General features: G+C 44.7%; 1 protein-coding gene across 1 annotated transcript in view; it reads right to left on the minus strand.

Annotated features, from left to right (window-relative positions):
* Positions 1 to 13,132, minus strand: part of LOC126413267 (dipeptidase 1-like) — a 218,110-nt gene that overhangs the window by 67,627 nt on the left and 137,351 nt on the right. Inside the window, exon 4 of the mRNA XM_050083169.1 lies at positions 7,306 to 7,456. Coding sequence (XP_049939126.1) covers positions 7,306 to 7,456 — 151 coding nt within the window. The remainder of the gene's footprint in view (positions 1 to 7,305; positions 7,457 to 13,132) is intronic.

A 13,132-nucleotide genomic window follows, 5' to 3' on the forward strand; every position in this document is an offset into this window, starting at 1 on the left:
ACACAAATAAAGAAAAGATGTTATGTGGACATGTGTCCGGAAACGCTTAATTTCCATGTTAGAGCTCATTTTGGTTTCGTCCACCTACGCTCAATGGAGCACGTTATCATGATTTCATTCGGGATACTCTACCTGTGCTGCTAGAACATGTGCCTTTACAAGTACGACAAAACATGTGGTTCATGCCCGATGGAGCTCCTGCACATTTCAGTCGAAGTGTTCGTACGCTTCTCGACAACAGATTCGGTGTCCGATGGATTGGTAGAGGCGGACCAATTCCGTGGCCTCCACGCTCTCCTGACCTCAACCCTCTTGACTTTCATTTATGGGGGCATTTGAAAGCTCTTGTCTACGCAACCCCGGTACCAAATGTAGAGACTCTTCGTGCTCGTATTGTGGACGGCTGTGATACAATACGCCAAACTCCAAGGCTGCATCAGCGCATCAGGGATTCCATGCGACGGAGGGTGGATGAATGTATCCTCGCTAACGGAGGACATTTTGAACATTTCCTGTAACAAAAGTGTTTGAAGCCACGCTGGTACGTTCTGTTGCTGTGTGTTTCCATTCCATGATTACTGTGATTTGAAGAAAAGTAATAAAATGAGCTCTAACATGGAAAGTAAGCGTTTCCGGACACATGTCCACATAACATATTTTCTTTCTTTGTGTGTGAGGAATGTTTCCTGAAAGTTTGGCCGTACCTTTTTGTAACACCCTGTATAGCGTATTCACGGACGAAAACTGACAAGAGCGAAACCATGCAATGATACGAGCAAAAAGATTCCAGTAAATATCGTTACACGAACGAACAGTACAAGATGGTTGTGAATGTGTGCTTGCGAGCTGCCATTGACTTTTGAGTGAAATATTGCCCTAGTTATCACAAATTACACCGCCGAAAGAAAAAGGTACACTTGGAAAGGCAACATCGATTGTGATCCGATGACGGCATATACCACCTGGGAGATAGTAGATGTACTGATAATCGTTTCAGCGGCGTCAGTCAAAAGGTAGCATAGTGGCATAGTTACCACAGTGTCATCTGTGTCTACACTTTAGAAGCGGATGCTCAAACCAGAAGGCTCAGTATAGTGTAAACGTATGAAGCAAGCAAGCAACCACTAAATAGAGAAGTACTCGTGCTTCCTACAGCCAAATGAGGGCGTTTGAAACGGATCAAATTGTAGCTTTCCGAGTGGCGGGATGGTCCTTTCGGAGATTTGCTACACACGTTGTACGAACTGCCTCTGTTGTGGAACGATGCTGGTATCAGTGGCCACACCTGTAGATGAGGCTCCGGACGTCCACGCATCACAGACGCCCTCTAGGAACGTCGGATTGCAAGGACAGCAGTGGCAAATCGCACAGCTACCACGGAACAGATAAGAGGGCTTGTGAGCCCAGACGTGTCAACACGAACTGTTGTGAACCGGTCATTAGTAGTGTGATTACGGGCACACGCAGCTCTAGCCCGTCCTCCACACACGCCACAACGTCGACGTGCACGGCTCGACTCGTGCCGACATAGGATCCCCTGGAATGTGGACTGGCACGCCGTGGGCTTCAGCAGTAAAAGCAGATTCTGCCTGCGCGAAGGCGCTTAGGATGAAAATGTATCGAGCGCCGGCTCGCAGAGCACATTCGTCCAAAACACACCAGACCCATCCAGATAGCCTCATGGTCTGGGGTGCGATGTGCTACAACTCTCGTTCACCTTTGGTGTTTCCGGAGGGGACGCTAGCCAGCGCTCGGTATGTGCCCAATGTTGTCAGACCTGCTCTTTTGCCGTTCTTGCAACAGGAAGGTGATGTGTTGTTCCAACAGGATAATGCCGTCCCATGGACACTGCCAGAGAGACTCTACGTGTTTTGCAAGACGTGCGGCAACTTGCCTGGCCAGCGCGAATCTCTGGACTTGCCTCCAGTCCAGCCCGTTTGGGGTATGATGGGACGAGGAGTGACTGTTTCCTCTCGTCAACCTACAATTCTTACGGAACTACTTGAACAGAACGAATAGGCATGGGATAATGTATTGCAATACAGTATTCGCCATCTGTATGATAGACTGGATGCTCTATTCGGTGCGTGCGTTGCCGCCCAGGGAGGCTATACCACGTACTAATGTGTGTGTTTCAGCAGGGGACAATATGTGGTACCCCAGAACCACCTGTGCTACTGTTCTGCAAATGTAATCGTTTCATGTACTCCATATGCACTGTTGTAACAACAAATTAAGAGTGAATTGGCAACTTCTAAAAGGATGTACTATTTTTTTCATGGTAGTGTGTGTGAGCTGCTCTATTAAGGTGTCGAGTAATATGGCTCAGATTTCATTCTTGGCATACCTTCATAAGAAATGGAGTACTTCTGCAGTACGTTAGAATTTGCAGTTTGTTATAATACGCTCATACCTGTTGAAGCAGGTGTTCTATGTGACTTCCTCGGTTTTGAACGCAACACTGTACCTGTCTCGGCAATGAGTTATGGATTCTTTGAACCAACCCCGCATTATTCATAAATCTTGACAGGACTGTAGAATACACTGATCCAGTACTTCAGCCTTATCGACGGGAGTTCTGCATACGTAACTCCTTTTACTGCATACAGAAAAATTCAGGGAATCGGGATCAGCTGATCTTGGACGCTAAGGTACAGGCCATGCTCGACCCAGCCGCCTTGGATTATATCGGCATATTTGGTGAAGTCTAACGTCAGTAACAAAACGTGCTGGTGCCCTATGATACACATACAACATTCCCATACGACGCATCGTGTGTGAAATATGACCCGTGTTAGATGACAACCTAATCGGAAAGTTTGAATGTGAAGTAGATCTGCGCTAACCAGGACAATATTTCCATTGAAGTCAACGGCGGCTCATAACCATACATTCGCAATTATCACTCAAACAGTTAGTTTATGGAACCATGGTTACCGGATAGTTGTTGGTTCTCTTGTTTGCTTTCACTCTGATCCGTGTCGCGAATAGACTATTGCACCAGGCTTTCGCGTGCGCTTATCTTTGCCTAGAGGAGGTTCACGGCGGCTGCTAAGAGTTCCCCGGCGAGCTCGCTCTCTCGTGGACACTCCACTACACGTGGTGTCTAGTTGGGGACCTCGTGGGATGCGCGGAGCACCTGCGGTCCGGAGTTGGCAGCTGTGATTTCGGCACTGGCGTTTGGGCCGCGTTCCGCCGTAGTAAGTGGTATCAAATGAAGAGGGGCCTTCATCATTGAGGCCTAAGGACTGGCACTGCAGACTGCAGTCTGTGCCACAATGCTCCACGTGCCACCACGGGACCGCAAGCTGCATGATTGTCTCTCCTGTAATACATGACTAGGAGCATGAAGTTGTTGCGTTTAGCAGTGCAGCAGCGCTATTGTAATTGCAAATACGACACTTTTTACCAGCCGAGTGTCTTGCAAGGCGCGCTAAATTGCGTAATGCTCTTTGACTGGACGGACCTCTGAGAGAAGCCGACGCTCGCTAATTATCATCTCGCTATTTAAATCATTTCATTTGTTTGACAAGGTTCAGCCTCCCATGCTAAAACTTCCTTCTAGGTCCGCGATTGCTGTTTATTGCATATGTCCTTTGTGAGACAAGTGGATAAGGACATAAAATCTTACGTTCAGTACAGTTTGCATTTGTAGACAGCGTAAAGTTTTGGTGAGTCTTTTAACGCTCCTCATTTGTTCTTCAGGACCATCCTTATGGAGTTGCCCCAGCCTGGACTCTCTGAGTATTAATGGCATTGTTTATTTAACACCGGTATCACCGGTCTTGCTAAATTGTATTACCTTATTGTAGCTGTCTGTTGTATCACCTGTTATAAGGAATTTTATTACTTGTCTTTTCTTATATTATAAAATAGAGTGGCACTGAAGGAAAGGGTAATTCCTAAATTTTACTCCCGGAGTGTGAGATTCAGCTATTTGTTGCCACGCTATATTGCGCGTGTTAATTGTGTTGTGTTCGTAATTTTAGGTTTTTATACGTTTTTAGAAACAGTTAATTCGGACTACTTGGCTGCGTTATTGTGGAATGTCACGACTTCTACCACCTGGTGCGAACATCTTGCAATACCATTACAGGTGCTGCATACATAGAAGCTTCACCTTCAGATTTCTGATTACAGTTGTTGTAAGTGTCTTTTCTTAAAACATTCTTTAATTTGTTGTAAATATGACTGGATATACCCAGTTAAGGTTCGGTTGGGTATTACTGTGAGTTTTTGTACATTATATCAAGCCCTACTAAAAGCTTTTAAGGGTTGTTTGATTTTATTTATGTAATTTTACCCTGAAAAGCTCACAGATGTAAAGAATACTTGGTAAATTTCATCATACGTAAATCTTTGACTTTCAATGCTCGTAATTTAGCAATTGGTAACTAAATCTCTTTGTTTTGGGGGCCATCCGTTTAAGTTTGCTGATTTATGTGGAACCTTGTAATCTTAATAAATTTTCAATTCAAATGTGGATTAACGAAAGATATTCAATCCCGATTCGCCCAGGCCTAGCTTTTCTTCTTTACAGAGGAGTATTCAGATGTCTCTCACCCATGTCAGTTTTCACTGTTAATTGTGAATCCCACAGGGTGAACCCGACTCCAGTGACCAAATGTGAAAGGTTGTTCAGGGATATTTCCTGACTGTATTGGTATTCAGGACCCATGGTCAGCGCTGCATCATTACAGGGCAGTAATATAATTATGATTTATATGGTTCCACAACAGTGGGAGGGACTACAGTATACAAAGAATGCACGGCACAAAACATGGGGTAATGGAACAAAAGATCATAACTAATGACGAAGTATTGGATCAAACTACGTAAAAAAGAAATTTATGGTACAGCTTGACTAAAAGATACACATCCTATGGTGTAAAGGGGTCGTCAGTTTGGTAACAGAAGGAAGTGTAGAGGTAAAAATCATAGGGGAAATCAAGGACTGAATACAGTTTAAATGTATGTAGGTTGCAGTAGTTAAACAGATATGAAGAGGCTTGAAGAGCACAGACTAGCGTAAAGTGCAGCATCAAACGAGTCTTCAGACTGAGTTCCCCAACAACAACCATGCCGCAACTCGTAGACAGTTTTGTCACATAGTTGACGTGATTGCACGAACAGCTCAGCATATCGTCGCTGCGCTGCCATTCAACTAGATTCAGTGAACTTATTCACGAAGTACATTTCATCCTGCTGCTCTTCCATGGAATTAAGTGAACCCATACATAAGGCGCATATTGGGAAATTCTTCATTAATAAAACCACCCATAATGCTGTGTAAATCTTTGCTGATGTACAAGCTACGCTGCCAGAAAAACAAACCCATGTTAGATCCGAGCAGGACCAAATGAAAGCTTGAAGGTCAGCACTAAAGTGGGTATTACTGTTGTCAACAGCAGATGAATGGAACAAGTTTATATCCAAACAAGACACTCAGTGCATACAGTTCAGATTTGCAATGTTGTGGAGATGCAAAAATAAACAAGGCTCAGAAATTAAATGAAATCCGACTACTGCATAACGAACCACCAGAAATGTCAGATCTCTTGAACCAAAGTACTCAGAAAATATCGCTGATTAAGTTTCAGATTTTTTTAAATTTTGGATGTCTGAAGGAACAGACGTTTCTAACGATCACCAGCTGTGTTAAATATTACGAAACTTATTCACAGATTGGAAATTCATTTCATGTCAACTGTGCTAGGTATAGATATGATCTATTAGTGACACATGAAAATTTTTGTTGGACCAGGAGTGAGTTCGAATCCTGGTCTGACACGAATTTTCTCGCGACACTAATAGATTATCTCTATACCTATCACAGGCGGTGTCAAATGATTCATACACTGTGAACAAGTTTCGCAATCTCTTGAAACTTCGTCTATCGACTTTGAGTTCATCATGTACAGAAATTGGTTTGAGCTTATTATTTACTTTTGTAGACAACAAGCTCTCGACGATACAGGTTAATGTTGACCTGCGACTGTGTTTACGAAAACATGTTATATATCACATTTGAAAGCTTGCTGCATTACATAAGTTTTACTCGTTGGAAACAGATTTTTGTCGACCTCTAGCTCCTTGGGATATGGCTCAGCATTTCCCTGAAGATGAAAGACTTGTGAAGGGATGGGAAAATATTTCAGATCTATCTGACAGTAGTGTTAGGGCCCACATTGACTTTTGGAGATAAAACATCAGATGCATAGTCTACTCTAAACGGAAAGTTTTACTATTCCCATCTTTTTATAGAAAAGACGATCTTACGATGACTTTACAAGTGGTCAAAATTTCTAACGATACTATTTCTGTGACCTTAGTGATCAAATATTCCGTCAAATATATATGACAAAGATCTTTGAAGTAGCGCTAGAAGGGGTATTACACTGTCATCATATTTTTCGCCAAAGTTCAAGATGGCTGACAACAACAACTCGTTATTAACCGCAGCAGTTGCATGTACCACAATTGCACTGCATGCACATGTGGAAGAGAAGCGGGGGAAAAAAAGAAAACGTATCTGGGTGAAGCCGTGGGTTTTACGACGACACGATAAAAGGATTTAACAAAACTTGTTACGTGACCTTATAGTGGAGGACGTCAAGTCGTACATCAATCACTTAAAAATGGATGAGCATACATTACTGTATGTGCCCAGTGAAGTGTATCCTCATATCACAAAGCAGAATATTCATTTAAGGACTGCTACATATGCAGAAGACAGGCTTACTGTAACACTCCGATTCCTTGCTACAGGATAGCGTTAGGTTAGGTTAGGTTAGGTTAGATTAGGTTAAGTTAGGTTAGGTCAGGTCAGATCTCCAATCTTCTTAATCTATTTTTGTATTCAGGGTGCCTCGTGTTGTAAAGCGCCGCATCAGCTTCATACATCTCTATTAATTTTGTAGTTGTCGGCACATACCAATTGTGTTTATCGGCACTGTTTATAAACACACTACAGACGACAGAACGCTGCAGCGATGCCAGCGCTCCATGTGGTAACATGTCACATTGCGGTGAACAGAAGACAAGTGACTTCTTTGATCAAATCTACAGCGAGGCCCTAGATTTGATCAAATATGGGACGACATTTGACAAAGTTCCCTATTACACCATCAAACTTCTTTGACAAAGATTTTTGACATAGATATTTGACAAAGAAATTCGATAGTGTAATACCGGCCTTAGGCTGGAAACAAACACTAAGAGAATGGTGAGAGCTAATAATTTCATCGTCGAGCTTTCGTGCAGCGCGCGCCGCGCCGTGATGGGGTGGCGCGGTGCGGCGCTCACCAAGGCGTGTTGCAGGCGTGCGTGAGCGTGAGGTAGCGCGCGCCGAGCGCGTGCAGGCCGCGCAGCACGGCCAGGCTGCTGCCCAGGGCGTGGCCCCCCTCCACCCCCACCAGGCACGCCAGCACGCCCGCCGAGTGCGCCTCCTCTATGCCTGCAACAGGACACGCACACACCGTGCTCAGTGTCACTCAGTCTGCATGACCAGTTTCTCACACAGATGAGCAAGCACAGGCTGTAATTTCACAGTTTGTTACTAACCAGAGAAGCATATTCCAGATCTGGCCAGAGTGACAGCACTTTCGTTTTTTACATCTGGGCCATAGGGTTGGTTGGTTGGTTTAACAGAGGAAGGGAGGGGGCGGGGGGTGGGGAGGTCCAAACTGCGAGGTCATCAGTCCCTTGTTCCCGGTAAAATAATTACACGAGGGAAACAAGAAAAGAAAGGAGATGTACAGCACACTAACAGGAGAAAGGAAGAACTAGAAGAACGACAGAAGGACAGCCTTTTTTTTTTACCGGTTTATTGTAACATACAAAACCCACTACCTAGGTGACAAAAATGGGTAATACTTCTAAACAATTGCTACTTTTTACAAACAGCGATTTCTACTTTACTGATTTCTGCTTTACTATTTACAACACTGAGCCACTTAGCTGCTCTGGGTAACCAGGAGTGTTGCCCGTCCCTAGCCACGAGGAGGCGGGCCGACTATTATCGCAAAGCCGCTGCCATGTTGTGTTTTTATTTTGTCATCCCTCCACCGCCCTTGATGAAACGCTATTTACAAATATATTTCTACATCTACAAAAAAAATTTTTTTTAGGAAATAATTGTTGTGTTGGCAGAAGAGCCAACACCGTGTTACTAGAGGAGGCCGAAATGCACGAGCTTCAGCTCACGCAGGCTGGCCTGAAGAGGAAAGAACTATACTGACATGAGGTCTGGAACATGACAAGGAACGAGAAATCAGAAAGCGGACATAATTAGTTTGATACTTAACTTTAATCCATTAATGATGAACGTCGCTCTTGACGGTACATGATTCACAATATTATCTGTTCAGAATACATTCATAGTAACTGAATATGGTGACTTGCTAGGTCGTAGCAAATGACGTAGCTGAAAGCTATGCTGAACTGTCTCGGCAAATGAGAGCGTATGTAGTCAGTGAACCATCGCTAGCAAAGTCGGTTGTACAACTGGGTCGAGTGCTACGAAGTCTCTCTAGACTTGCTGTGTGGCGGCGCTCGGTGTGCAATTACTGACACGCGGGTCCGACGTATACTAATGGACCGCGGCCGATTTAAAGGCTACCACCTAGCAAGTGCGGTGTCTGCCGATGACACGACAATAATAACGTGCGCTTCTGCTTAGTGTTTATCCACTACTAACTTCCCACAAAATAATAATGAAAATGGTTCAAAAAAAGATTCAAATGGCTCTGAGCACTATGCGACTTAACTTCTGAGGTCATCAGTCGCCTAGAACTTAGAACTAATTAAACCTAACTAACCTAAGGACATCACACACATCCATGCCCGAGGCAGGATTCGAACCTGCAACTGTAGCGGTTGCTCGGTTCCAGACTGTAGCGCATAGAACCACACAGCCACTCCGGCCGGCGATAATGGTATTTATAAAAATAGAAAACATCATGTTATGTACATAATCATAGAATTATAATACATGGAAAAGAATGTTTGAAAAGTCGTCTAATATACATATATATACCTTTGTCTAGCCATGTTTATTGTCTTTATAGGAAAGTGGCTGGAGGATATGAAGGCAACACAGCCTAGGAAACACCCTTAGGCATCCCTCCTCTCTATGTCTCCATAGAATGGGTAGCTTATCTACTTCTTCCACCTTGCCCTCAATACCAACCCCATACATTGTAGTTTCCCCCTGGAGTGGGCGGACAGCCAAGCCCCACCGACGGACTTCCAGATGGTGGGACCAAGTCCGCCATTCCACCCTCCATGGGCCATTAATTATTGGTCTTCTAAAGTCCTGTTGCACAATACTCATCAGCCCGGCTGACGAGTAAGGCTTTTCTTTATTAACTTAGTGTCTATTCAAAAATTAATCCCGCGAATTTAGAAACGTTATCGACCAGATCTTGCAATACTTCGTGTAAGGCAGGGTTCGTCAGTATTTCTACTATTTGTTTCTCTCTTAATTCCTCCCTCGCTTCTGAGGCAACTGGATCAAAGTCTGGGCACTCGAAGGCAACGTGCTCAGGCGTCACCTCTGGGACGCCACAGACACATTCAGGTGTTGGCCAGCTACCTTACCTGTGAAAGTACGTCGGATAGGGGCCGTGTCCTGATAGAAAGTGTACTATACCTTGAGTTACTATCATGTGCCTTAACTTAAATCTTTCCCGTACACTGGGAAGGAAGTCAAAGACCCACCTACCAGCGTCGGAGTTTTCCCACTTCTCCTTCCATAATTGCATTGTTCGTTGTTCTTTGTTTGATGCCTTTTATGTTGTGTAGGTAAGTTCACATTATTCTTCTTACCCTCTCATAGTCTCTCTTATGTAACCAATAAGTTGGTGCATGCTGTCTGACTTTCAGATCAAGGGGACAAAGTTCCATGATCACACAAAGAGCGTCTGTAGGAGTGGTGCCGAATGCACCTACACACCATAGGATGATATTCCTTTATATGCGCTTAATTTGCATTGCAGGCTTCACCTGAACTACTCTGCGGGCCCAGGCACTGGAGCCATACCCCACAAAGGGCACAAGGATGCAGTTGTTATACATTTGTGTTGCTCCCGGTGGCAGATGAAATCGTCGTTGTGCAATGCTTATAAGCTTGTTGAATAGTGTTATTGCTTTAGAGGCTACATATCCAATATGTGGAGCATAGCTCCAGGTTTAATCGATGAGGACGCCCAAGTACCTAGCGGATTTTGTTCTGACTACCATACGGTTTTCTAATCTTATAACCGGATCTCGTGCCAGGAAGGACAACCAACACTACTATGCAGAATGAGATTTTCACTCTGCAGCGGAGTGTGCGCTGATATGAAACTTCCTGGCAGATTTAAACTGTGTGCCGGACCGAGACTCGAACTCGGGACCTTTGCCTATCGCGGGCAAGCGCTCTGCCAACTGAGCTACCCAAGCACGACTCACGCCCCGTCCTTGCAGCTGTACTTCCGCCAGTACCTCGTCTCCTACCTTACAAACTTTACAGAGGCTCTCCTGCGAACCTTGCAGAACTAGCACTCCTGAAAGAAAGGATATTGCGGAGACATGGCTTAGCCACAGCCTGGAGGATGTTTCCAGAATGAGATTTTCACTCTGCACCGGAGTGTGCGCTGATAAGTAAAGCTGCGAGGACGGGGCGAGAGTCGTGCTTGGGTAGCTCCGTTGGTAGAGCACTTGCCTGCGAAAGGCAAAGGTCCCGAGTTCGGTACGGCACACAGTATTAATTTGCCACGAAGTTTCATATCAACGCACACTCCGCTGCAGAGTGAAAATCTCATTCTGGAAACATCCCCCAGGCTGTAACTAATCCATGTCTCCGCAATATCCTTTCTTTCAGGAGCGTTAGTTCTGCAAGATTCGCAGGAGGACTTCTGTAAAGTTTGGAAGGTGGGAGGCGAGGTACTGGCGGAAGTAAAGCTACGAGGACGGGGCGTGAGTTGTGCTTGGGTAGTTCGGTTGGTAGAGCACTTGCCCGCGAAAGGCAAAGGTTCCGAGTTCGAGGCTCGGTCCGGCACACAGTTTTAATCTGCCAGGAAGTTTCAACACTACTGTGGACAAAACAGGAAAAGAAAACCGCAGAGAGAAGCAAGTAGCAGGTAGAAGGGGTAAAAAAAAGAGCAGATGACCATGGCTGGCCGACCATGAGAATAAAAAGGAAAAGCCAGCCACTCTGCCACACATTAAAATATCCACCCTAAAAGCATTACAGTGCAGAACACAAAGGGACAACGGACATGCGCTAAAACTTATATAGAATGATAAAACACACTGTCACATATAAAACGTAAAACAAAATTAGCCAATGAGGTGTTGTCAGCTAAAATTAATGGCAACGAATCCGGTATCTACATCTACATCCATACTCCGCAATCCACGAGACGGTGTGTGGCGGTGGGTACTTTGAGTACCTCTATCGTTTCTCCCTTCTATTCCAGTCTCGTATTGTTCGTGGAAAGAAAGATTGTCGGTATGCCTCTGTGTGGGCTCTAATCTCTTTGATTTTATCCTCATGGTCTCTTCGCGAGATATACGTAGGAGGGAGCAATATACTGCTTGACTCCTCGGTGAAGGTATGTTCTCGTAACTTCAACAAAAGCCTGTACCGAGCTACTGAGCTTCTCTCCTGCGGAGTCTTCCACTGGAGTCTATCATCTCCGTAACGCTCTCCTGATTTCTAAATGATAATGTAACGAAGGGCGCTGGTTCTTCTCTATCTCTTCTATCAACTCTATCTAAAAATGGTTCAAATGGCTCTGAGCACTATGGGACTTAACATCTGTGGTCATCAGTCCCCTATAACTTAGAACTACTTAAACCTAACTAACCTAAGGACATCACACACATCCATGCCCGAGGCAGGATTCGAACCTGCGACCGTAGCGGTCACGCGGTTCCGGACTGAGCGCCTAGAAGCGCTAGATCCCCGCGGCCGGCAACCCTATCTGGTATGGATCCCACACTGGTGAGCAGTATTTAAGCAGTGGGCGAACAAGTGTACCGTAACCTACTTCCTTTGTTTTCGGATTGCATTTCCTTAGGATTCTTCCAATGAATCTCAGTCTGGCATCTGCTTTACTGACGATCAAATTTATATGATCATTCCATTTTAAATCACTGCTAATGCCTACTCCCAGATACTTCATGGAATTAACTGCTTCCAGTTGCTGACCTGCTATATTGTAGCTAAATGATCAAGGATATTTCTTTCTATGTATTCGCAGGACATTACACTTGTCTACATTGAGATGCAGTTGCCATTCCCTGCCCCATACGTCAATTCGTTGCAGATCGTCCTGCATTTCAGTACAATTTTCCATTGTTACAACCTCTGAACTGAACTGAAGAGTCCGTCTCAGGGCAGCCAAAGGAGGACAGCTCACCAAGATATGGGCCACTGTCAGCCGGGCGCCGCACCGACACTGAGGTTGGTCATCACGGCGCAGGAGATAGCCGTGTGTCACCCAAGCGTACACAAAGGAAAAGCCTTGCAGACAAACAAAAATTACACGAAGCAAAATGTAACGTGATGAGGGCTGTGCGAGAGGCATTAAACGAATTCGAAAGTAAAGTTCTGTGTACTGACGTGGTAGAAACTCCTAAGAAATTTTGGTCTTATGCCAAAGCGGTAGGTGGATCAAAACAAAATGTCGAGACACTATGTGACTAAAATGGTACTGAAACAAGGAAGACAGACTAATGGCCGAAATACTAAATGTCTTTTTCCAAAGCTGTTTCACAAAAGAAGACTGCACTGTAGTTCCTTCTCTAGATTGTCGCACGGATGATAAAATGGTAGATATCGAAATAGATGACAGAGGGATAGAAAAACAATTAAAATTGCTCAAAAGGCCGCTGGATGCGATAGGGTACCAGTTTGATTTAAAACAGAGTACGTGAAGGAACTTATCTCCCTTCTTGTAGCGGTGTACCGTAGGTCTCTAGAAGAGCGTAGCGATCCAAAAGACTGGAAAAGGGCACAAGTCATCCCCGTTTTCAAGAAGGACCGTCGACCAGTTGTAGAATTTGGAACACGTATTATATTCGAGTATAATGGCTTTTCTGGAGACTAGAAATCTACTCTGTAGGCACCAGCATGGGTTTCGAA

The sequence above is a fragment of the Schistocerca serialis genome, chromosome 7 (assembly GCF_023864345.2).
Source record: "Schistocerca serialis cubense isolate TAMUIC-IGC-003099 chromosome 7, iqSchSeri2.2, whole genome shotgun sequence".
In the NCBI taxonomy this organism is placed as follows: Eukaryota; Metazoa; Arthropoda; class Insecta; order Orthoptera; family Acrididae; genus Schistocerca; species Schistocerca serialis.